This window comes from Nyctibius grandis, chromosome 25, assembly GCF_013368605.1.
Source record: "Nyctibius grandis isolate bNycGra1 chromosome 25, bNycGra1.pri, whole genome shotgun sequence".
In the NCBI taxonomy this organism is placed as follows: domain Eukaryota; kingdom Metazoa; phylum Chordata; class Aves; order Nyctibiiformes; family Nyctibiidae; genus Nyctibius; species Nyctibius grandis.
Window position 1 is genome coordinate 2,355,233 of NC_090682.1, and position 22,176 is coordinate 2,377,408.

Genomic DNA, 22,176 nt, shown 5'->3' on the forward strand with positions numbered 1-22,176 from the left:
GCTAAATAGGGGCAGCCCTTGCCCAGCCACAGCAATATCATTTTCTAGCTCCATCAGTGGATGGAAATCACCAATATACAGAAAATAAACCACAGCTGCTCTTCAAGATCAGGCTGTGCTTTCACCTAGGACCTCTAGCAGCAAAGCCTGTTTGACCCAAGCAAAGATATCCAAATTACCTTGTAATGAGCCTGTGCTTATTCCGATGAGATGGCTCCAAAATCTGTGTTGCCATAGACCAAATTTCAGCAATCCTGTGTTTCAGAGGACAACACCACACCTAGAGAGACAGCACTGAGTTCCTACTATCTGTGGTTATTATATAGTTAAGCAGAGGAGCCAGCATCCCCTCTGGTTTAGCCCTGTTTTGGCTGTATGTCCTCCTAGTAAGTAGCAGAATTATCTATATGTGTGTACATACAGAGAGGAGGTAGGTGCTCATAAGCAGTCTGCAAAACAGAGACGATTCCAAATTCATTGGGAATAATTTTTCCTCCCTGGGTTTTGTCCGCTCTGTCATGTAACATTTTGGTTCAGCATCTTAAAACTGAATTAACCATTTATTTATGACTGAATAAGCTATGGAAAAGGGAGATTTAACATATTGCTGTTGGGATGGAGATGAAAAAAAAATATATCCTGAGGAAAGTGCGAATAGAGACAAACGCAGAAAGGTAAGAGGCAGGAAATCCTTTATTGAAGGGGTAAAGGCAGAGTCACAGACTGTTCTCAAAGTTAAAAACAAATACAAACAAAAGGCTAAAAACCGGAAAATTACATTCCCCCCGCCCCTTAAAATGAAAGTCCAAAGCTTCCTTTGGGTTGGATTTGCTACGCTTACACAGCTCGGTCGGCAAATGCACCCTGATTTGGGGGCTCCAGGGAGGAGGGGGACACCGGCCATATACCGAAGTGGTTAAACGATGAGCAGAGACATCCCCTCTCCAACCCCGCTGCAGGTTTCGGAGTGGGGATGTGGGAGCAGCATGTTAAAACATAGACAGTCTTTTTTTAATTTCTTTTTTCCTTTTTTTTTTTTTTTTTAACTCTCTCCTTTCCAGACAGCTACTGTACAAAAACCAAACAGAAATTTATAATAAATACCTAACACAAGAGGCTCAGTACATTGCTACAATCCTTCACTGAAGGGAAACATATATATACACATATATATATCCTAATATATAACCTCTTCGACTTAAATCAGCGTAAAGGCTACGTGTTTCTACGGGAAGGCTAAGGCAGGAGTCCCGCTTACCATCACCCAGACCCCACACCTCAACCCAGCATCACTGCCTGCGGTCCCAGCGGGATCCCCATCCTCCTCCTTGCTGGAAAAGCAGCAGGATTTGCCTGCAGCAGGGAGTTTTTGCATCTAGGCAAGGAGTATTTGCATCTAGGAAGCTCCAGCTAAGCAACTGCGCAGTGAATATAAAAAAAAAAACTGGAAGAGCCCCTTGGCGTGCACGACTCCTGCGTGATAAATACAGACGTTTTCCTTGGCACCGTCTCAGGCTGAAATTTCTGACCCATCCTAAATGCTGGTTATGACGCTGGAGAGGAAACACACGCTGGCCTTTGAGTTAAAAAACCTCGCAGACTCAAAGGGGAGAAAGAAAATAACCCTGCAAGGCGACATGACTTTAGCATCCAGCTATTTGTTAGAGCGAGAGAGGGCTTAAATTCCTGGAGATTAATTAGCAGACGCAGAACATTGCCCGAAGGTAGGTCTGAACAGCTCTGCATCCAGACTCTGCAGCTGGCCTTTATTTCTTTTTCTTTCCTAAAAAAATAAGAGCCAAGCCCTTGGTACCCTCAGTCCTCGGCTGTAGCCGCCTTGGTTTCAATAGGAATCACCTACAGGAGATAAAAGCTGAATATCTCAGGGTTTCAAATAACTGGTGGGGTTTCTGGCATGGCTTTGGGGGAGCGGCTCACCCCACAGCCCCATCCCAAACCTGAGAAAAGGGTCTCACGGGCGCTTAGCTGAGGCAAAAGAGACAAGAAAAAGGATTCGCTCTGCAACTGCAAACGGGGAAGCGAATTCAAGACCTCCTCCTCTAGCCCTTCTCCCCTTCCTATGAGAAAAAGGCTGTTCCCACTGGAAATTCAACGTTTTGCTGCCAAAAGGGGAGCCAAGGTGGGTACGGGCATCCGCAGGGAAGTGGCGAGGGGCATTGAGAGAGGAGCCTGGAGATACCAAATCGCTCCTCCAGAGATGGTAAAACCTCCCCAAATTCCATCCCCGCTCCCCAGGCGCCGGCTGCTGCCAGCACACGGACGGCGATCGCTTCCAAAGGGGGAAAGTTCAGGGACTGAGCAGCCATCTGCACCGGGGCCAGGCAGAGCCGGGCTGGGGAGAGGGGTCTGGCTGTTCTCTGCCGGGAAGGAAGAGCTCCAGCCTTGCCAGGCTCAGTTTTAAACTGAGAATTGCTCAAGCAAGGCTGGAGCTTGGTGCCAGATCCGAGCATCTTCACGTACCCCGGGAAAGCAGAGGTGAAGAGCAGCACCAGTCACCATGGTGGGGTGGGGAGAGGATCAACGTCTGCAGGTCCTGGGCTCATCCCAGCGAATTATCTCCAAAATTAAAGCAGGGCTGAGAAAATAAGCACGCAGGGGACTGGAAGCCAAGGATGGGAGAGGAAAGGCTGGCAAGTGTCTGCTCCAGAGCGGGGGACGGGGTATCGCAACAGGCATTTCACAGTCAAAGCACTGCAGCATTAGTAATTAATTAATCCTCATGGTGGCCCTGCAAGCCAGATCGGATATAATTAAGCCTTGGTTTTATAGGAAATTGAGGCAATAACCCTGCAGACGCTGGGGTGTTTGAAGGCAGAGGTTTGCCACCTTGTAGATTATAAATCCAGCAGAAACTGCCGCGACCACCTTCCCTGCCCTCCTGCCTAACGCGTGCCAGGGTCTGTCCCTCGGCTGGATCGAGTTATCTCCCAAGCTAAACCCACAGCTGATAAAACACTCCTCGTGCCCAAGGACACCCACGCTGCTGCAGGGAGGGGACGGCAACCCAGTCCAAGCCTTTCGCAAAGGGATCCCGATTTTATCAGCAAAGCCGCCCACCCTGGACCTCCTTGACCTGCAGCTGGGACGGGGTGATGGCAAAGCCAGGCTTCGCTTTTATTTTTCCAGCAACAAACCCCATCAAACCTTACAAACAGAGTCTGCAACCATGTTTGACAACAGCTCTTTGGAAACCACTCTACGGATACGCTTATTTTTTTCCCCTTAAATTGCAACTTGCCTGCGAGCAACCAACCAGAAAGAAAGGAAGAAAGAAAGAAAAAGAAGTGATTCCTCCCCCGTCTTGCTGCCGTTATTCCCCCCTCTGAGGTAGACGTCGATGGGGTGGGGATGAACCGCTGGAGAGTGGTTATTTGTCTGGCGAGCAAGCCCGCGGCATCCTCGCCGTCACGGTGCATCGCCGCCGAGCCCGGCACGGCTTGGCACGGCTCAGCACTGCTGCAGCACACAGGGGGCGGTGGCCGGCGGCAGCATCGGCGAGCTGCATTTCTCCGGGGCGGTGATTTTACCGGCGTAATCGATGCAAGAGGCGTTGCGCGTCCGCACGCCTTCGCCGCAAGTTTGGGAGCAGGGGGACCAGGGACCCAGGCGCCAGAGAGGGCAGGGGACATCTCCGCAGGGTTTGATGTCCTCGGGCTTCAGGGCTCTGTCGCAGGCGGAGGAGGTTTGACCCTCCACGTCCCGGCAATCCACCGTCCGCCTCTGCCAGCCGGAGCCGCACGTCTTGGAGCACTCGGACCAGTCGCCCAGGACCCACTGGGAGGTCAGCATCGGCCGGATGACGTTGGCCGACTTCTTCTCTTTGCCTTTCTGCTTGCTGAAAGGGACGTCCTTGGGGATGAAGAAGGTGTACTTGACTTTTGGTGGGAAGATCTCGCTGGCGATGGTCAGCAGCTGGACGGTCAGGGGCTCCGGGAGCTGTCGGAAGCTCTGCAGCCTCTCCAGGGTCGTCATGGAGCCGCTGTATTTCAGGATGGTCCCCTTAATGAGGATGTCCTGCTCCATGGCCGAGATGGCAAAGTCTCCGTTCAGCAGGTACTTGCCCTCGAGGGTCTTCAGGGCCAGGTAATTCCCGTCGTGACGGACCCCTCGGTGGCTGCGCTGTTTGATGTCGATGTTGGTCGCCCCAGCGGGGATGGTGACGATGTCGTTGTAGCCATATCTGCACGGGGCAAAGGGACACGGTTATTTTCTTGGACTTATTAAGAGGGAGATAGCACTTGGCGAGTGGGATCATGGCTCTGAAGCCATTCCCCTGTAACCCAGAGTGCTCAGGAGCTGGGAATATTGCAGTCGTGCCAGATGCATGCTCGGCTGGAAGATTTTGCTGAATTACACGCAAAAACGAGCGATGAAATCAAACGAACAGCCCTACGGTTACCAGCCTTGGGGAGAAATTCCTCTTAGTCCCTTTCTTTTGAAATGGGTGGAGTGTTGGGGGCTAAAAGCCTGGCTCTGCCCAGCGATGCTGCATGCCGGGGCTCAGATTTGGAAGGGTTTTGCAGGCACCACCACGATGCAGAGGAGCTCCCGTTGGAGGGCACCGAGCACCTTCCTATGCCGAGGGAGGATTTCCCTGCAAAGCCAGCTGGAGCCCATCCCCGGAGCACCACGGCTCCCGGGACAGCACTGGGACGGCTTTGGTACTCGTGCTGTGCTAATTACTTGCCACTATAATAAAATGCCGCCCTGGCGTGACTCGCGCCGTGGGGCCCCCAGGATCGTTTTCCACGCATCCCCACGGTTGATGCTGCGGTCAGTAATTAGGTTTAGAGTATTTTGGAAAAAAAGCCTTCGGGTCAAACTCTGCTCTCAGTCACCCTGGCCTCCCTAACCCTGATCTTAATGGGATCTCTTCTTGGCTGGAGCTACCGCGCTAATCTCTCTTTAGTCAACCACAAACAATTCGTAGGAGAGTGGAAGCCCCATTTCAGCTGATTCCCTGGAAGGAAACCATTTAGGAAATCTAATTTGACTGCGTGAGTCACCTCGCCGCATGGAATTGGATGCATTGGGCTTTTGTTACGATCTTTTCAACAAAAGCCTTAAATTCAGCTCTTTGGCAAAGCAACGGAGATCTTGGGCGAGGGAAGCGGCTGCCTCGCTGCCCGTGTCCCAGGACTGAAATTCACCCCCAAGCCCAGGGAAAAGTTATTGAACTATTTATATCCCGCATCAGCCCTTGAATATGTGTCCAAATCACTGTGCTGGGGCGAGATGCATATTGCAAACTCCTCGGGGCAGCAGATTTATTTATTGAGCCCATCGCCAGTGTCAGCACCAGCTTATTAGTTTAGGAAATAAACCCTGCTTGGCTTGAGTAATCTGCCCCAAAATAAACTTAGCATAAGCCCCGGAGTCTGGGGAGCAGACCAGGCTGTTGCAAGGCTGCCCGGCCATGCAAACCCCAGTTAACAGCACGGAGGGGAAGCCAAGTGCTCCTCGAGTCCGGCTGCTGTGAACAAGGTCTGCACGTAGATGCGATGCTTTGGGTGCGGAAAGCAAACCGCCTTTACGTGACCTAGCAGGAGCCCCGATAATCCTAGGGCTCTGCAGAGCCCTTCTCCCCTTACTTGGAGCGGTTGAGCGAGCCGGATATTTTCCTGCAAGTCGAGCCGTTGCCACCACACACCCCGCACTTGTCCAGCTTCTTGGAGGAGCCGACTACGTGGTCGCAACCAGCCTTGACGCACTGGCCGTGGACGCAGATGGAGAGGGTCTCCGGTCCGCACAGCGTCCCGTCGATCACCTGGGAAAGGGGGGATGCGGAGAAGCAATTAGGGCATTTATCTGAAATGGGGTAAAGAGGGGTGATTATCACACACAGAATCACAGAATCAATGAGGTTGGAAGAGCCCTCTGGGATCATCGAGTCCAACCATTGCCCTGACACCACCATGTCAACTAGACCATGGCACTAAGTGCCATGTCCAGGCTTTTCTTGAACACCTCCAGAGATGGTGACTCCACCACCTCCCTGGGCAGCCCCTTCCAATGGCTAATGACCCTTGCTGAGAAGAAATTCTTCCTAATGTCCAACCTGAACCTCCCCTGGTGACGCTTGAGGCTGTGTCCTCTTGTCCTATCGCTAGTTGCCTGTGAGAAGAGGCCAACTCCCACTTCACTACAACCTCCCTTCAGGTAGTTGTAGACCGCACTAAGGTCACCTCTGAGCCTCCTCTTCTCCAGGGTAAACACCCCCAGCTCCCTCAGCCATTCCTCGTAGGTCAGACCCTCCAGACCCTTCACCAGCTTGGTCGCCCTCCTCTGGACTCGCTCCAACACCTCAACATCTTTCTTGAAGTGCAGGGCCCAGAACTGGACACAGTATCATCCCCAAGTATCTTACCTTGGCCTCGAAGACTTTAAATTCATTCCTCCCTCTGGCTCGGCAGAAGAGCTTGCATCGGTCTCGGGGCGACACTCCCGCGTACTTGGGAACCCACTCCAGGCGATTCCCTTCCAGATCCGTGAAGTTGTAGCTGTTGTACTTCTCGCACTGCTGCTCCCGAAAGCTTTTGCCTGAAAGGAAAGGCAGAAACGTGACCCAAAAGCTGTAGGAAGCTGGCACAAACCACCATCCTCCTCGGCCATCACAGAGACGCAGGAGCAGGAGCACGCAGCGAGCGTGCAAGCGGAAGAGGGATGCCACCCACCTCTGACCCAGCTGGAGGGGATCACAACCCCCAGCAGAAGGATATTGCCCCCCCAAAAAATATATGAGTATTCAAGGGAGAGTGGAGCAATCCCTGGCAATGGGTCCTGGAGAAACGGGGGGGCAGGAGGCGAGGGAATTGCATCCTTGCTGGGCTTACCGTCCGGCGGGCACTCCTCGGTGTGGCAGGACTGGTACCGGGCACGCTGGCCCTCGCAGTAGCGGCCGCCGTGCTGGGGCTCGGGGCTATCGCAGTGGCGGTAGGAGAACTGCACGCCGCCGCCGCAGCTCCGGGAGCACGAGCCCCAGGGGCTCCACGGGCCCCAGCTGCCGTCCACCGCCGGCTGCAAGAGGCCACAAGAAGGTGTTAGATCCGTCCCTGAGCCCGTCCGTCCCCGGCTGCTCACTCCCAAAGGTCTGGAGCAATGCTAAAATCTCCCCCCAGCCGGGCCCTGATCCAGCAAAGCACTTAAGCACATACTTCACATGACGTTATTACCGACTTCCACCAGTCTGTTCATGCGCTTGTAAGTCAAGCCTGGGTTTAAGTACTTTGCTGACCGACTCAGAAATTGCTGCTATGATTTAATTGCAGAACGGCGGCCGCTCGCTCAGACCAGCCCGTGCCTTGGCGAAAGGCACGGCAACATTTATCTACAAGCTGGCCTTGCCATGAATAAAGATTAACGAAAGGTGCTGTTGAAGGAGAGATATCCAGAAAACAAAGCAGGCTAATCCAAAGCTAGTCCAGGAGACGGCAGGACTGAGGTCAGAGGTTTGGGAATCCCAAAGGGTTGAGCCCCAGCCCATCGGTCCCCAGTCCCCCCATTACCTGGGGCTTCAGGTCATGCTGCGGGACGCAGTGGCCGTCCCAGCACAGCCCGCTGGCTCTGCACGGGGTGCCGTCGGCCCACGGCAAGCTGCCGTTCTTGGTGTGGCAAAGGGGCTCCCCGCTGCCGGTCCTGCACCAGAGCTGGGCGCAGATGTCCTCCTCCGTGGTGTTGGGGCAGTGCTGGAAGTCCTTGCCGAAGATCTGCTGGCATTGCTGGTCCAGGCTGTAGAGGGCTCCTCGGCCGGGCAGCTCGGCAGGCAGGGAGAGGGGCTCGGCTGGGGCATCGAGCAAGCAGTCACCTGGGCAAGGCAGAGATGCATCAAGGCTTGATGCCGTGGGTTGCATCAAGCAGGGCACCCCAAACCTTTGTTTGTGGTCTGATTGGAACCCCATTCATCCCACGCATCCCTCCAGGCGTTGCAAAGAGGCTGTCTTGAACGATGAGGCTCCTTACCGTGCCCTCCGTCCAGGAACTCGGTGAGGTACATGGCGCTGCAAGGAGACCAGGGCTGGGTCTTGTTCAAGTGGATGAAAAGAGGGGCCATCATATGGTGCTTGCCGAGGGGCCCGAAGAGCCGCTCGCAGGTCTTGGAGTCGTCGTGGGGCATGCTGAGCACGTGGCCTGGGGAGCAGAGAGCGTTGGTGAGCCGCAGCCTCCCAGCCCCTGCTCTGCTGCAGGCGACGCGTGGGCAGCTGGCAGCATCTGCAAGTCATCGAGCGGTTCCTAGTGCTGCAAAAGCTGTTTGCTTTGATAAATCAAGCAATAAACAAAAAATTGCTCACTCTGTCTCAGCGCTACAGCCCGCTGTATGCGGGGCAAAGCAGCCCAAATTAGTCAGCGCATCTCTAGGAGCAGCAAACCAAGGGGGAGAGGTGCTCGGTCCCACGCCTTAGCTCATCCCATCAGGCAAATGCACTGATTTACACCAGCTCAAGCACTTCTAAGCGCCTTTGCTGGTGCAAACCGACTTCTGCCAGTGCCAGAAGCTCCTCGGTGCTGCCCAAGGCTTGGCAGGTGGTGCCCAGCCGGGAGATGCTGGCGCTGGGCTGTGCTACGTCCCCTGCCAGCAGCGGGGCTGGGAAAGCAGAACCCCCCCGCCCCGGGAAAGGGGTGCGTTACCCAGTTCGTGAGCCAGGGTGTAGGCTGCCTGCAGGCCCTCGTCCTCGATCACCGAGCAGCTCTTGTTGCGGTCGCACATGGTGCCGATATCCGCCACTCCCAGCGTGTCACAGCTTTGGTGGCCGCAGAAGTCCTGTTTGCGAGCGGCAGCGAGGCGGGGGGTGAGGTGGGGGTGAAGAGGTCCCGCATCCAGCAGCCCCAACATCTCCGGGAAGAACTGGGGAACCCATTGGGGCTCTGCACCCCAAATGCAACCACCCCCCCATTGCTTTGCTGCAAGCTCCATCCTTTGCATGGTGGGGGGATCCCTCCTCTCCCTCCGCAGACACCTCCACCCCTTTCCTCTCCCTCCCAACACCATCCCCAAGGGACCCTTCAGACCTGTCTCGTCAGCAGGATGGCAGTGTCGTAGTGCTCTGGGTGCCGGTCACTCGGGGGGTTGAACTTTTGCTGCCAGCTACAGAAGTTGCGGAGGGTAAGCCCGCCGTTGTCGGACACCTCCGGCCCCACCGCCTCCTCGTCCACCACCAGCACCTTCACCACCACCAGGTTGATGGAGTTCTTCAGGCTGGGGTGCTTGTAGATGCGAGCTGCCATGGACATCAGGGTCAGGACGTGGTTCTGCGGGGAGGGAGAAAGGGCAAAGCCTGGGTGAAACCTTCACCTCAGGGCTCTTTTTTGGTTAGGAAAGGAGAAATCAGCCTCATTTATGAAGCCCACCACATCCAGAAGGACTCGGGCAGTGACATGGGTTGATGGACTAAGTGCTGCCTTTTCTGTACGTGATGCTTTACACCTTGTGCCAGCAGGAAGGATGGGCAGGACAAGCCCAGCCCTGCAACCCCGTCTCCAGCCACCACGTCTCACCTGCCATGAACCCTTTGCGCTCAGAAACCCTTCGGGAAAACCTCACGCGAGTGCTCGTGCATATTCCCAAAGCATTAACCCTGCCCTTGCTGCCCCAGGGCAGGAACCCCCTCATGCAGAACCTCCCGTGGGTGCAAAACCACCCTCGCACGGCTCTAAAACTCCTGCCCGCGCTGGTTTGAACCCAACATCCTCGGTGAAAAACCAAGGCCAAAGCACTTTGACGGCTGAGCCTTCATCCTCCAGCAGCATCCCCTGCTCAGGCGACTGGGACGACCAGAGATTACTTAATATGTCAAACGCTCCAGCAATGTTTAGGCTGATGTAAACATCTTATCGGAGCATCGAAATTCCTCTTCTGCTTGGCACCCGTTCACGGCCCCAGAGTCAGGAGAAAAAAATGCAGCTATTACACAATGTAGTATTGGGAAAGAGAAAGTGGCTTCTCTCCTCCCTAGACAAATTACACCCCGTGGTCTCGCTTCAGCACCACTACTTAATTAAACTGGAGGAAGCCCTCTCTGATGGCTGAGTTTCACCCCAAATCCACTGCACGCTCATCCACTGCGATGCTGCCGGGACAGCGATATGCACAAAATACCATTTTCTTAGCAAACGAGGGAGTTATTTCGGGAGATCCCCCCCCCGTCCCCTAACAGCAACGGCGTATTTGCTGCACCGAGAGCAGCCCACGGGGCAGAGCTGCTCACCCAGGGCTGTTGTGGTTATTTTAAATTATTCTGCCACATTTTATCCCGGCACTGGCAGCTCCGTGTAAACAGATGTCTCGCTTCAGCAAGACGTAGCCCAAGTCCTCCCCGGCTCATTATCTGAGGGCAGGCCCCAGCAAGGATGATGGGAACGCTGAATAGAGACTGGTTTATTTAGACTGGCCAGATCTCCACGCCATGACTCACATCCCAGCCCAAAGCATGCAACAAATGTCACGGAGAAGTCACCGCCGAGGCAAGAAACCCAACCCCGTGAATGGTTGCTTCAGAGGGGCCGGGGGAATTGTTTACCCCATGGGAAAAGTCCATTAGGAAGCTTCCTACAAAGATCCCAAAGCCTTCCTAAGTTACACGTGTGAAGACCTAGAAGGATGCTCTGCGCTGGAGCTGCGCATCACGGGCTCATCCGTCACTTCCAAGGGAGCAAATCCTGCCCCGTCCTTTTCTAACCCATTACAGGTTTCTCTCCATCCTGGTAGTTTTTAGCCGGGATCTCTCTGGCCCTACCACAAATCCCCCAGCACACCAACCCTCGCATCCTCAGGGTTACATCCAGCCAAGAAACTCTTTCAGCAGCAGGGACGGAGAGACTTGGAGAACATCCGCCCGCCTTCCCTTCATCTGGAAAGCGAAGACGGAGAGTGAGCTGAACAAACAGCTATTTAGTGCAGATTAAAAGGTCAAATCCACTTGTTCCACCATCTGGTGTCTATTTATACCCATCCCTGGACTGGGTGGGAGGCGGTTGGGTTTCGGATGGACCCTGACTGCTCTGGGGAGAGCAGCAATCCACCTGCAACTGCCTTGGCTCAGCCAAGGGTTTGCCAAAAGCAAATTACGGGATCCCCAGAGCTCAGGAGAGGCTGATCGAGTGCTTCTGGCCAACAGCTGGCTGTGGACAAGCTGAATCCTGCTCATCCCATCCTCCCTGTGCCTTTGCAAACAGGCTCAGGCTTCTGCTGCCCAGTGATGCCCCCCAAAACCTCCTACCTCTTTTTTCCCCAGCCGCAATCCTTGTCTCCCTCTGGTCTCGAGAAGATCAAATTCCACCCATTCCCCCCCCTAAAAATCAAGGATGCCTTTTGTCCGACACACCTGCATCACAGCAGCTCCCATATCCCTCCTGCCTCAGCATCGCTACTCCTGGGACAGTCCTAAGCCAGGCACACATGGGTACCACCAGCACGGCCGACACGAGAGTGCCAGCAGCAAACAGCACGTGCAGAGGGTTAGCAAAGGAAAAAATAAATATAAATCAGGGCGTGGGGAACTGAAGTGGTTGTTTTTAACCTGATAATGCTGAAGGATTTCGCTTTCTGATACAGGCTCTTGCAAAATCTCTGCTTACATTCTCCTTCGTGGGAACCACTCGGAAGCTGAAGCCTGCAGAGATCCTTAAACTGGTTTGTTTTTTCGTTTTTTAAAATATTATTATTTTTGGGGAGAGAAACTGCTCTTACACAGACACGAGCTATTATTGTGGTATGCACATAATGATCTAACGTCGCCGGACCCACCCAGTGCAGAAGGATGGCAAGGAGCACCCGTGCAACACCCCGCTGCTACTCGCCTCCCTCCGACACGTTCCCAGCTCGTGGAGATTAATGCTCAGCCCAACCTGGGGCTGTAGGTTGGTTTGTTTGTTCAAAGGGTTGTTGGGTTTGTTTTTTTCTCTTTTTTTTTTTCCTCCTTTCTCCCTAGAAGCCAGCATTTCCGTAGGGGGTGGAAAAAAAAAAGAAACACTGAGATTTCTGGAGTGCAGACAGATGGAAGGAAGAAAACACAGGGTCAGATGCGAGGGCTGCCCAGCTTTTAAAAAACAACTGGTAAAAACACATCCCAGCCTGTCTCTCTCTTCCCCAAAGCAACGTCCACATGCTGGCCCCCCAGCTCGGGTACCCGCAGCGGCCAGCAGCCACCCTGCCATGTGGAAAAATCCACGTGATTTTTCCCCCTTTCTCTTTTCCTCTTTGCCAGATATTTGGGGCTGACCCACAAAAGACGCAATCACCCCTTTGCAGGGCAGGGGAAACTGAGGCACATGGGCTGCCCCCACCTCTTTGCAGGCACGGATGGACACGAAGCAAAACCCCGTCCCGAGAGCATCCCGGGGCAGGAGGGGGGCAGTTTGTGATTGCTTTGGAGGGAGCCATCTCCCTTCACGCTGCGCCTTTCGTACTGAAGCCCTTGATAATCATTGGGGCTGGACCGCGGCAGCTGTTTGACATTAACGGGGCGACGCGAGGAAGCGAGCGCATCGGCCAGGGGAAGATTTAGGGAGGCTGCCCGGTCCTCCGACCCCTCGTACCAACGCGGAGGCAGGCTCGGGTTCACCAACCCCAGAGGAGAAGCACCAGCGATGCTGGCGGACGGCAGCATCGGCGCAGGTTCCCCCTTTGCTTTGCAAAGACCCCCTTTAATCCCACCCCGGTTGGCTTTGGGATGGGCTCAGGAGGGGCCAGCTCCTTTTGTCAAGGGATTAAGCGAACTCACCCTGCAAAATATCCTAAAGCAAGCCTAGCAGCCAGACCTGAGGCTTCAGGATGGCTTTGGCTTTACCTCCAAGGTCACTTTGACAGTCGATCCGGGTGTGGGAGAGCCAGCAGCGGGACCCCAGCAGTGCCCAGTGCCGCACGCTTCAGCACCCACCTGGTCTTAGAGGGAAGGAATTGCAACAGCACTCCTAAAACCTCGTAAATCTGCCTGGAAAAACCACAGTAGTCGGTCGAGGAATCCCAGCTTGATCGGACCGATGTGATTTTGCCCCGCTCCTCGGTCATTACCAGCTCTTGGAGCCGGGGATTGCAGATTCCTCGCTTGCAAGAGCGAGGGGGGAGGAAAAGGGGATCGTAGCCATCGTGTTTGCAGAGGAAAGCTTGGAAACGCGTCTCATCCGCACCCGAGAGACTGGAGAAATCCCACCACAGGAATCCCATCCTGCTGCCAGCTGGCTGGGGATGCTGCGGGCGGTTTGGGTAACCGTCTGTTGCTTTAGGTGTCTCGGCAAACATCCCCCCAGCCTCGCGGGGCATCTCCGCAAGTGCAGCCTGCGCTGCAGGTGCTCAGCCCAAACGCTCAGCCCCCTTTCAGAGGGATTACCCCCTACACTGTCTCCTGCCTCAGTTTCCCATACTCAAAACCCTCACTTAATTCTGTTAGTGATGCTCACCATCCCTTTTTGGGTCCTCCAAGGATAACTTCTGTGCCCAGCCTGGGGCCTCGCATCCATCCCTATATAAGGGGGCTCTTCCTAATCACTGCAGGTCTCATCCTGCCAAGCCCTCCATGACCTGCCAGCTCCTCCCAGGTGTTACTGCTCAGCACTGTCCTGCTGCTAATGCTCCCCAAATACCCCATCTCCTGCAAGCATCAAGCCAGAAGAATGATTAAGCCCTCAAAGTTCAGGTCTGGTTCTGCTCTCACTTCATCATTTCCTCCTGGTTTATTGATGGAGGTGGAATTAAACTCTTGTTATCTCAATTAGGTTAACAGCTGGGCTGTAATGGCTCAGGTTTATTAGAAATAAATCATTAATAGCATTTTCCTAACAACAGCATGACATTGATTATGACTTGCAGTGCTTGAGTGCATCTCATAGTGACTATCTTCTACTTGAGCTGTTACAGCTTATGTAAGAAAATCACTGGGAACACAAACAATGCTTGTGACCTTTAATAAATATTTGGTAATTAAAGTGTGGTTACAGGAAGAAAAGTCACTATATAACTATGGTTTCTTCTGACTCAACATCTCTGCTCCCTGGACATCTCCTAGTCAGCTAAGATCTCACCAGCATGAGTGAGCCATCACTTTTCTTTGGCCCACAAAATGTAGGTATTTAGGGAGAAGTGAGACAACTATTTGGTCTCCTGAGTTAGCAGCAACTGTGCTTCTCCCTGCATTTTTGTTGCTGAGAACAAAAGACACACAAACACAGCAGGTGGCTTTTTTTTTTTTTACTGCTAGATGAGAGCTGGTTTAAGTTTTCTCCCAAATACTTAAACACGCTATTGCTCTGTTCATCCAAAACAAGATCTTTAAAGGCTTCCTTCCCATTAAGAAATACCCTGAGAGATGATGCTAAGATTGATGACAAAGAGGAGATGGGGGCAAAGTGGGAGCCAAGCAGACTGGAAGCTCGCTGGTAACTAAGGAGGGAGCTGTCATGTACCCACCAGACCCACTCCCAGGGCTGTACCAGTGATATTAGGGTACAGGACCAGTGTTTCAGCCCCTCGGTTGTGTATACATGCAGCTCAGCATGGGAGAGTCATTTCCACCACCGTTTATATGCCTGTTGCTTAAAAATTCAGGTTACTCCATTGCAAACTCTGTTTTTGACTGCTGTGAGCTCTGGAGGGGGGTGATTTGCCTCCAAGCGCAGCGTCCATCGCTCCTTCGTCCCCTGCTCTCTGTTCCTGCCAGCCTGGTTGGGTGGCATGCAAGCAAAACCAAGCAAGGGGTGAAACCTGAGGGATGCTGAGCAGCTGAAATCAGCTGGAGCTCCAAGGTTGAGCATTTCTCAAGGTCAAGAATTAAAACACTGCTTTATTAGGAGTGGAGAAGCTGGATGAAGCCCCCAGGGGAAGGACAAAGCGGGCAGAAATGGCAAAGCCAGGTTGCCAAAGAGCAGTTTCAGCTGCCCCACCGCTCCCTGCTGAGCTCCAGCTTCAAGGACTCCTCAAACAGCCCCATACCCAAACAACCCACCGCAGAGGATGAGAAGCTTCAGTGCACAGTTACCCCTTGCAAAGCCCCGAGCACATTTCGGACCGTGCAAACCTGAATTTAGATGCAGGGAGCATGGCAGTGGGGAGCTGGCTTTGCAAGAGGCATGAAAAATAACTTGGGGCTGATGAAAGCGGCTGGTCAACAGCCCTGGAGATGGATGTGGGGGGCTGAGAGGCCAGGATCCCCGCTCCTGGGGTCTCCACAAAGCCTGGCTGTGGGCAGGGTCTCTGCAGCCGGAGCACGATGAAGGAAAGGGAGCGTTTCTGGCAGTGGTGGCCGGGGGAAAGGGTTGTTCGTGCATCTGCTCGGCTGCTAACAGGTGGCTCAGGAGCGGGACTGCACATTACTCAGCCCTGGGTTTATTTACTATCTGGCCCAGCTCCTATCCGGAAGGGAGTTAAGCTCATCGCTTTGCAGCACAGGCTCTTTCCCTGGAGCAAGAAAGGCATTAACCCACTCTGTCCCCCACCTATGGGGACACCAGACTAAGGGGACATCACGGTGTCTGTGCAGACAAAGGCTCCCAGGGACGGATTCTGGGTCGGGGAAAGGGTCCCCAAACACTGACCAAACCCCATAGATCAAAATCCCTTTGCCCCAGGGATTTACAGCCCCTACACAGCAAGGAGAGGTAGGGACAGAGCGAAGGTCCCCTATCCCATCCCCACCTCAGGTTCCTGGTGTCCCAGGGCTTCTGGTCCCTTCAGGGACGGCAGTGGGCAGCCCGGGGGTGGCAGAGAGCCAGTGGGCTGGGGGCACAGAGGGGGACAGGAGGGGATGAAGAGGCAGTGGGGACAGAGGGGTGGAGACAGGAGGGGACAGAGAGGCAGCGGGGATAGGGACAGGATGGATGCAGAGGGGATGGAGGGGACAGAGGGGCAAGGGGGACAGAGAATGGAGGGATGAAGGGATGGAGGGGACAGAGGGATGGAGGATGGAGGGGACAGAGGGATGGAGGGGACAGGGATGGAGGGGACAGAGGGATGGAGGGGCAAGGGGGACAGAGAATGGAGGGATGAAGGGATGGAAGGGACAGAGGGATGGAGGATGAAAGGGATAGAGGAATGGAGGGGATGGAGGGGACAGAGGGATGGAGGGGACAGAGGGACAGAGAATGGAGGGATGAAGGGAGCGCAGGGAACAGAGGATGGAGGTGACAGAGGCACGAAGGGGACAGAGAATGGAGGGATGAAGGGATGGAGGATGAAGGGGATAGAGGGATGGAGGGGACGGAGGGGGACAGAGAATGGAGGGATGAAGGGAGCGCAGGGATGAAGGGGACAGAGGATGGAGGTGACAGAGGGACGAAGGGGATGGAGAGGACCGAGGGACGGAGGGACACAGGACGCCGCCGGCCCTTACCTCCACGTCCTCCCCGTAGAAGCGCACCATGGAGGCATCAGCCACCAGCAGCGTCTCCACGTAGCGCGGCCGGGACACGAAGCGCTTGGCCCTGCGGAGCGGCTGCCCGGGGCCGGCGGCAGCGGGCCGGGAGCCCGGCGGGGCGGCGCGGCGCTGGAGGCGGTGCGGGCGGCCCCAGGGCGGGCCGGGCCGGGGATGCCCGAGGGGCTGCAGCTCGTAAGCCGCCCCGTCGAGGAGAAAAGCGGCGTGAAAACCGCCTCCTCCTCCTCCTCCTCCGCAGCGGCTGAGCACGGCGGGGGCATCGGGGCTGCCGTCCACGGCCCCCGAGTAGAAGCAGCCCCGGCGCAGCGGGCTCCGTGCCGCCGCCCTCCGCCCCCCCAAACGCTGCAGGCGGACGCGGGGGGCCAAGAAAGCGGCGTCGGGGCGGAGGCGGAGGACGACGGCTCTGCCGAAGGCGGCCAGCCGCAGGGCCAGCTGGCCCGGGGGTGCGGGCAGGCGGGCGGGCAGCAGCGGCTGCGTGTCCCGGGGAGGCGGCGGCAGCGCCCAGGCGTGGCACAGCAGCAGGAGGTGGAGCGGAGCCCGGCCCCCCAGCAGCGCCCGCCGCCCCATCGCCCGGCTCCCCCGCAGCCTCCGCGCCCCGGCTGCCCGGCCCGCTGTATTTATACTTTCTCCCCTCCGGCTTTGACATAAGAGGTTTATTTTTGAGCGCTCGCTGTTCCCCCCCACCCCCCCCACAACTCCCCTCCCCTGCCAGCCAGAGCCTGGGGGAGGAGGAGAAGTGAAAGAAAAAAAAAACCTAAAAAAAAACCCAACACAACTACCAAAAAAAAAAAAACCCCACCAACCACCCAACCCACTTTTGGATGCGATTTGAGGCCCCGCCTGCCGCCGAGTGTCAACTCCAGCCTGTTACTCTCCCAGCATTAACCCCTTTCAGCCCAGCCTCTCCCCGCCCGGCCCCGATCCTGCGCAGACAAACAGCAGAGGGGCTCGTGGAGGTGGTCTTGCTCCCCCACCTCAGGAGGATTTGCCCCAAGGGGGAGTGATTCCTCTCCCATTTGCCCCCCAGCATCCCTTCACTACTGGAAAGCACCGAAGCTTTGCCAGTTTGAGAGCATCTCATCCCAGCCTGCAAGGCAGAAGGTGCCTCGGGAGGCTTCGCCCCGCCGTTCCCATGTCCTTCGCTTAGCCAGGGACAGAGAAAGCTCCAGCAGTGACACACACAAGGAGGTTTCCATGCCCTGAACTGACAGCTGGGTCCATGTGGGGTTTCCTCCAGCTGCAATAAGCCAACGGGCTAAATCAGACTTGTGGAAAATACCTATGAGAATAAAACAATGCAGCCAGCTCCTCCTGTCACTTTTTTTGGGGGGGGGGGTAGTGGTGGTGGTGTGCGACTTCATTTAAAACCCAGGTCTCCCCCTTTCAGATGGACTTTTTCTTCCTATCTGCATTTCCTTGCAGTGAGTGAAAATCCTACAGGAGTATAAAAGTCTCAGGCTGTAAAACCAGGTAGATCCTGTCATGTACTCAGCGGTGACAAACATCAGGAGATGGGCAGAAACACGCTTGTCCCTGGCTGGGAACCCGCTCAGCACCAGGGAACAACCAGCTGTAATGGAGAAAGGGAAATGACTTCTTATATATTACTCCTTCTTTCCTCCTAAACCCTCCTTCTCCATGAGTTCATGAGATTCCTGGCCTCTGGAGCACTGAGATATCCTGGGATGTCCTTGCTGCAGTCTGGGGGTGGTGGGTCCTATCCTGCTCCTTGTCCTGATTTTTCTAAACCTTTTACAGGGAGCAGCATGCGCTCAGGACCGGACTTGTGCTCCTTTAACCTGGGTGTGGATGCAAACCCAACACCCAGCTCCTCTACATTGCGTGTTGTTTTATTTTTTTCCCCTTAGCCTGATCCTAAAAAGATCTGAAAGAGTAAAGCAGCATTTGGCACCTCGGGACTCCTGGGAAACCAGAGTCTGGCCTCAGCTGAGCAATGGGGCGCAGGGTTAAGGGCTGCTCTCCCTTTACTTGAGGATGTATTTACATCTGCCTTTCTATTATTATCTCCACTTAAAAGCCACATCCCTACCTATATAGTAAACACACAGCCCTGGCTCTAAATAGCAGCACTGCCCTGGGGCCAAGGCTCTGATTACTTCGGCTTTTTAAAGTGTGGTTTTTGCCACCGTAGGAGGGGAGGAAATAATAATTAAAAGAAAAAAAAACAAAAAGCAACCGCAGGCACGGTGTAGTTTGGTCTGGGACATCTCTCCAGGGCTGTGCATTGAATGTGCACCCAGCGCCTTGGCCAGGGTGGGTTTTCCTCCCTCCGCAGCTTCGCTGGGCTGGGGAGAAAACACAGTTTGCATTTTAAAATCAGAAGGCAAGTGCAGAGGCAGGACCAGAAGCCAAAAGTGAGCCCTGATTCTGCCTCCTCCAACCCCAAACCCCTTGAAGGTGCCTGCATGGGCACGCATCTCCCTAAGCTTGGCTTTGCCACAGGCAAGGAGAGGGGGTGCCCCTGCTCTGAACTAGGACAGGTAAGGCTGCAGGCGACATGGGGCACGTCTCTCCAACAGGATGCAATTTATTCCCGGCTTTCCGCTCTCCGAGCTGCATCTTTGATCTCGGAGGACACGCTTGCATCTTTGCTGGGAGGCACCGCTGGTTTTCATTAGCGGCTTGCTCTGCAAACAGTAGCTGGAATCTCTTGTAGCCCATACATGCCTTGCCCTGCTCCTTCTGAACCAGCTTGGAGACAGCAAAACCTCACCTCGCTGCCCCTCTGCATCTCCTCCCAGCAGAGGATGAGGCACCCCAAGACTTTTTGGGGTTCCTGCTTCTTAACCCCTTGCAGGACATGCTGCCACCAAGCCTTGCCTGCGGCTCTCATTTCTATGGGGCCCTCTGAGCATGCGAAAGCCATTAACTCCCGACTCACTGTGATTTAAAGACCCTTTTGATCAATCAGCTTGCAAACCTCTGCCCCTCTCCACTCTGCACCAGCTCTGCAAAGCCAAGCAGCCACAGTTCCCTCCCAGAGGGCCAAGCCCTGCGCTCCTGCTGCCTGGCACCCACCTCCCAGGGGAATTTTGGCTGCCAGGATGAGTCCCACTTCGCACTGACTGCTCCTGCTCTGCGGCAGCGAGATTGCCTTGTTTCAGGGCTCTCTGGGATGTTTTGCTGTGCCCTCCTTGCTCTGCAAATGGGCTCACCACTGATTTGCAGTGCCAGGCTGGTGTTATAGGTATCCCCCTCTTTGCTTTGCCCTCAGCCTCAGGGAAAACATTTGGGAGAATTATCTGAGCTATTAACAAAGCAGCTCCCCTCTCAAACAACCTTATCACTAGGTGTCAGTGCTGCCCTGTGCTGCATGGGGAGAAACCCTATCTCCATCCCTGCAAGGCTGATCCTGCTGCAGCCAGAGGAGAGTGAAGGGGTCCTGCAGCCAGAGCAAAACCCACCTGATGTCAAAAGGAGCAATTCCATCCCATTCCCTTTTAAAGCAAGCAGCTGGGATGAAATCTCTCCCAGAAAAGCAGCTGGGCTTTAAATCAAGGCTCTGACCTTGTGTCCTGCCAAGTTATCATCAGTGAAACCATCTTAGCCGCAAAGATTGGCAAGTGAGAGTCAGGGAAAAGGTTGCTTGCCTTAGGGTTGCGTGAGAAAGGGAGATTTGGGCTTGATTTGGAGCCCGTGAGAACCGGCAAATTAATTAAATAGCAAAATGTGCCATCCGATATAAACTGTAATCACGTTGCACTTCCGCTGTGTGACCACAAGACGGCGCCCCTGCCCTACAAGTGGTATTTATCGTATTATTTATTTATATTTATTATTTATTATTTATCATTTATTATTTATCGTGTGGTACCTCAAACCCCTCAGTACCCCGTAAAAAAATGGGGTTTTTAGTGGCCTTTGTGCAATATTTGACCCCCCCCCCCGCCCCGTGCAGCAGCCCATTCCTGCAGACCGTGCACGACCAGCGCAGCTGTGGGAGTGATGCTGGGGAAAAATCCTCATTCTCACTGGGTCCCTTAAGCGTGGGAAAATCAGATTTTTTTAGGATTTAGGCAAAGACAGGGACAGGCAGGCTGGGGCTCGGTGTGTGAGCTGATGGAGCCACCTCCGAAAGCTCTTGGTGCCATAGACACACCATAAGCTGACTACATCGAGACCACAGTTGTGATTTAATTTGATTTATATGATTTGAAAGGATTCTGCCTCTGATTTCTAAAACCTCCACATTTATTCTCGTTTTTTTTTAATTGCATTTTGATTTGTAATGCGATCTATTGCATTCAACTACATATCACACCTTGATTAGCAGAGCAAGAAAGTGTCACCAGAGGGCAACCTTGCTTCAGGGTGGTTTGGGAGCTCCAACTGCAGGCAGGTGTGGCTGTAAAGGAAGCAGGTTTATGGCTTTCCAAAATCAAGGGCTAAATCCTATTTCCAGCAGTGCAGCCTCCTCCCAGGCTTTGTCCTCCCTGAGGAGCTGCTTCTCCACTTCTTGGCTGGGTCTTGAGGCTTGTAAGGTGTCCTGAGACTGGCACATCGGTGAGAAGAGCCTCCAAGGAGCGCCTGGTCCTTCCCCAAGCCCCTTGCAAAGCTGTGTCTGACCTGGGGTTAAACCCCTCCAAATTTGACAGACACCTCCAAGCTGCTTCTCCTATGAACCAGCCCATAAATAGAGCGAAATAAATATGACAAGTTATAATGAAAACACTCTTCTCTAGAAAAAAAAAAAAAACCACATCTGAATCCCCCTCCTCCCTATTCCACTCTCGCATGATTTATGGGCTGACAGAGATGAATGAACGTCATATAATGGTTTGCCTGAGTGAGGAGCATCCTCTGCAACTGGCTTGTGAGCCTCCATCACCCCAGGTTTATTCCAGATATGTGTAATTTTGACAGTCTTTCAGACTTACCCAGATCTGTGGTGTCTTTATGCATCTTTGGTTTATCTGTTTCTAACGTGGGCATGGCATAAAGCTCATTAATCAAGGATGGACCCTGCCTCAGGCAGGTAGAGCTGTGGAGTCCTGGGTCACAAACCTTCAGGCTGAAGATGTGTGTATGAACACTAACACGTGATACTGTAAATTCAGCATCTTCCTGGACCAAGGATGGGGCAGGTTTGAGGTTACAAAGACCTCCCCGTGCTCAGGTTTCTTGCGTATCTCTCCCTCAATGACCCTACCTAGACCCAGCCAGGTTTTTTTTTCCTCCAAGCCTCTCTTTCCTGGAAAGCCGCCTAACAACTTGCTTTGACTCATCTTCAGCCCCTGGAGAGGCTCCTCCTCCCTGCCCATGTGGTGGGGAGCTGGGAGAGCACAGCCTGAACTTTTGGGGGAGAGCCCAAGCCTCTGACCTGCCAACCTTTCAGCTGAAGACAAGCTTGCGACGCCAGCTTTTCCCTGCCTGTAGTCTTTCCACTCTGTCTTCGACCTGGAGCTCTCAGATGGTCTATTTAAAACTATTTCTTTTGTGAACTGGAGCATCCAGGAGATACATAAGGGTTTTTTTGCTTTTCTTTTATTTCTAGCTTGAAACCCTTGGCGTCACAATGATGATGAAAAAAAAAAAGAGAGAAAATAACTTGTCGTCACTTCCCAGAGGCGCTTGGGATGAAACAGGAGGAAGATGGGAGAAGGAGGGTCTGCACTGCAGACCAGCTCACACTGATATTTCAGGATCAGACCTGGGTGAGATGGGTCTTACCCTGAAGTGGTTTCTAGGCAAAAATCAAAGCAGGAGTCGAATTTACCTTATATACCTTAATATACCTTATTATCTGCAGCTGTTTGGGGTGGTCCAGTGGCATCTT

At 54.0% G+C, this 22,176-nt stretch overlaps 1 protein-coding gene across 1 annotated transcript; it reads right to left on the minus strand.

The window, feature by feature from the left end:
• Nucleotides 1-675: 675 nt before the first annotated feature.
• Nucleotides 676-16,955, minus strand: ADAMTS8 (ADAM metallopeptidase with thrombospondin type 1 motif 8). Its single transcript, XM_068418382.1, has 9 exons — nucleotides 16,338-16,955; nucleotides 9,028-9,267; nucleotides 8,647-8,779; nucleotides 7,981-8,148; nucleotides 7,527-7,825; nucleotides 6,855-7,038; nucleotides 6,389-6,561; nucleotides 5,613-5,788; nucleotides 676-4,201 (listed from the first exon to the last, which is right to left on the minus strand). Exons 1-9 carry the CDS (start codon nucleotides 16,944-16,946, stop codon nucleotides 3,469-3,471), a joined length of 2,715 nt encoding a protein of 904 aa, XP_068274483.1. The 5' UTR covers nucleotides 16,947-16,955; the 3' UTR covers nucleotides 676-3,468.
• Between the last annotated feature and the right edge of the window lie 5,221 nt (nucleotides 16,956-22,176).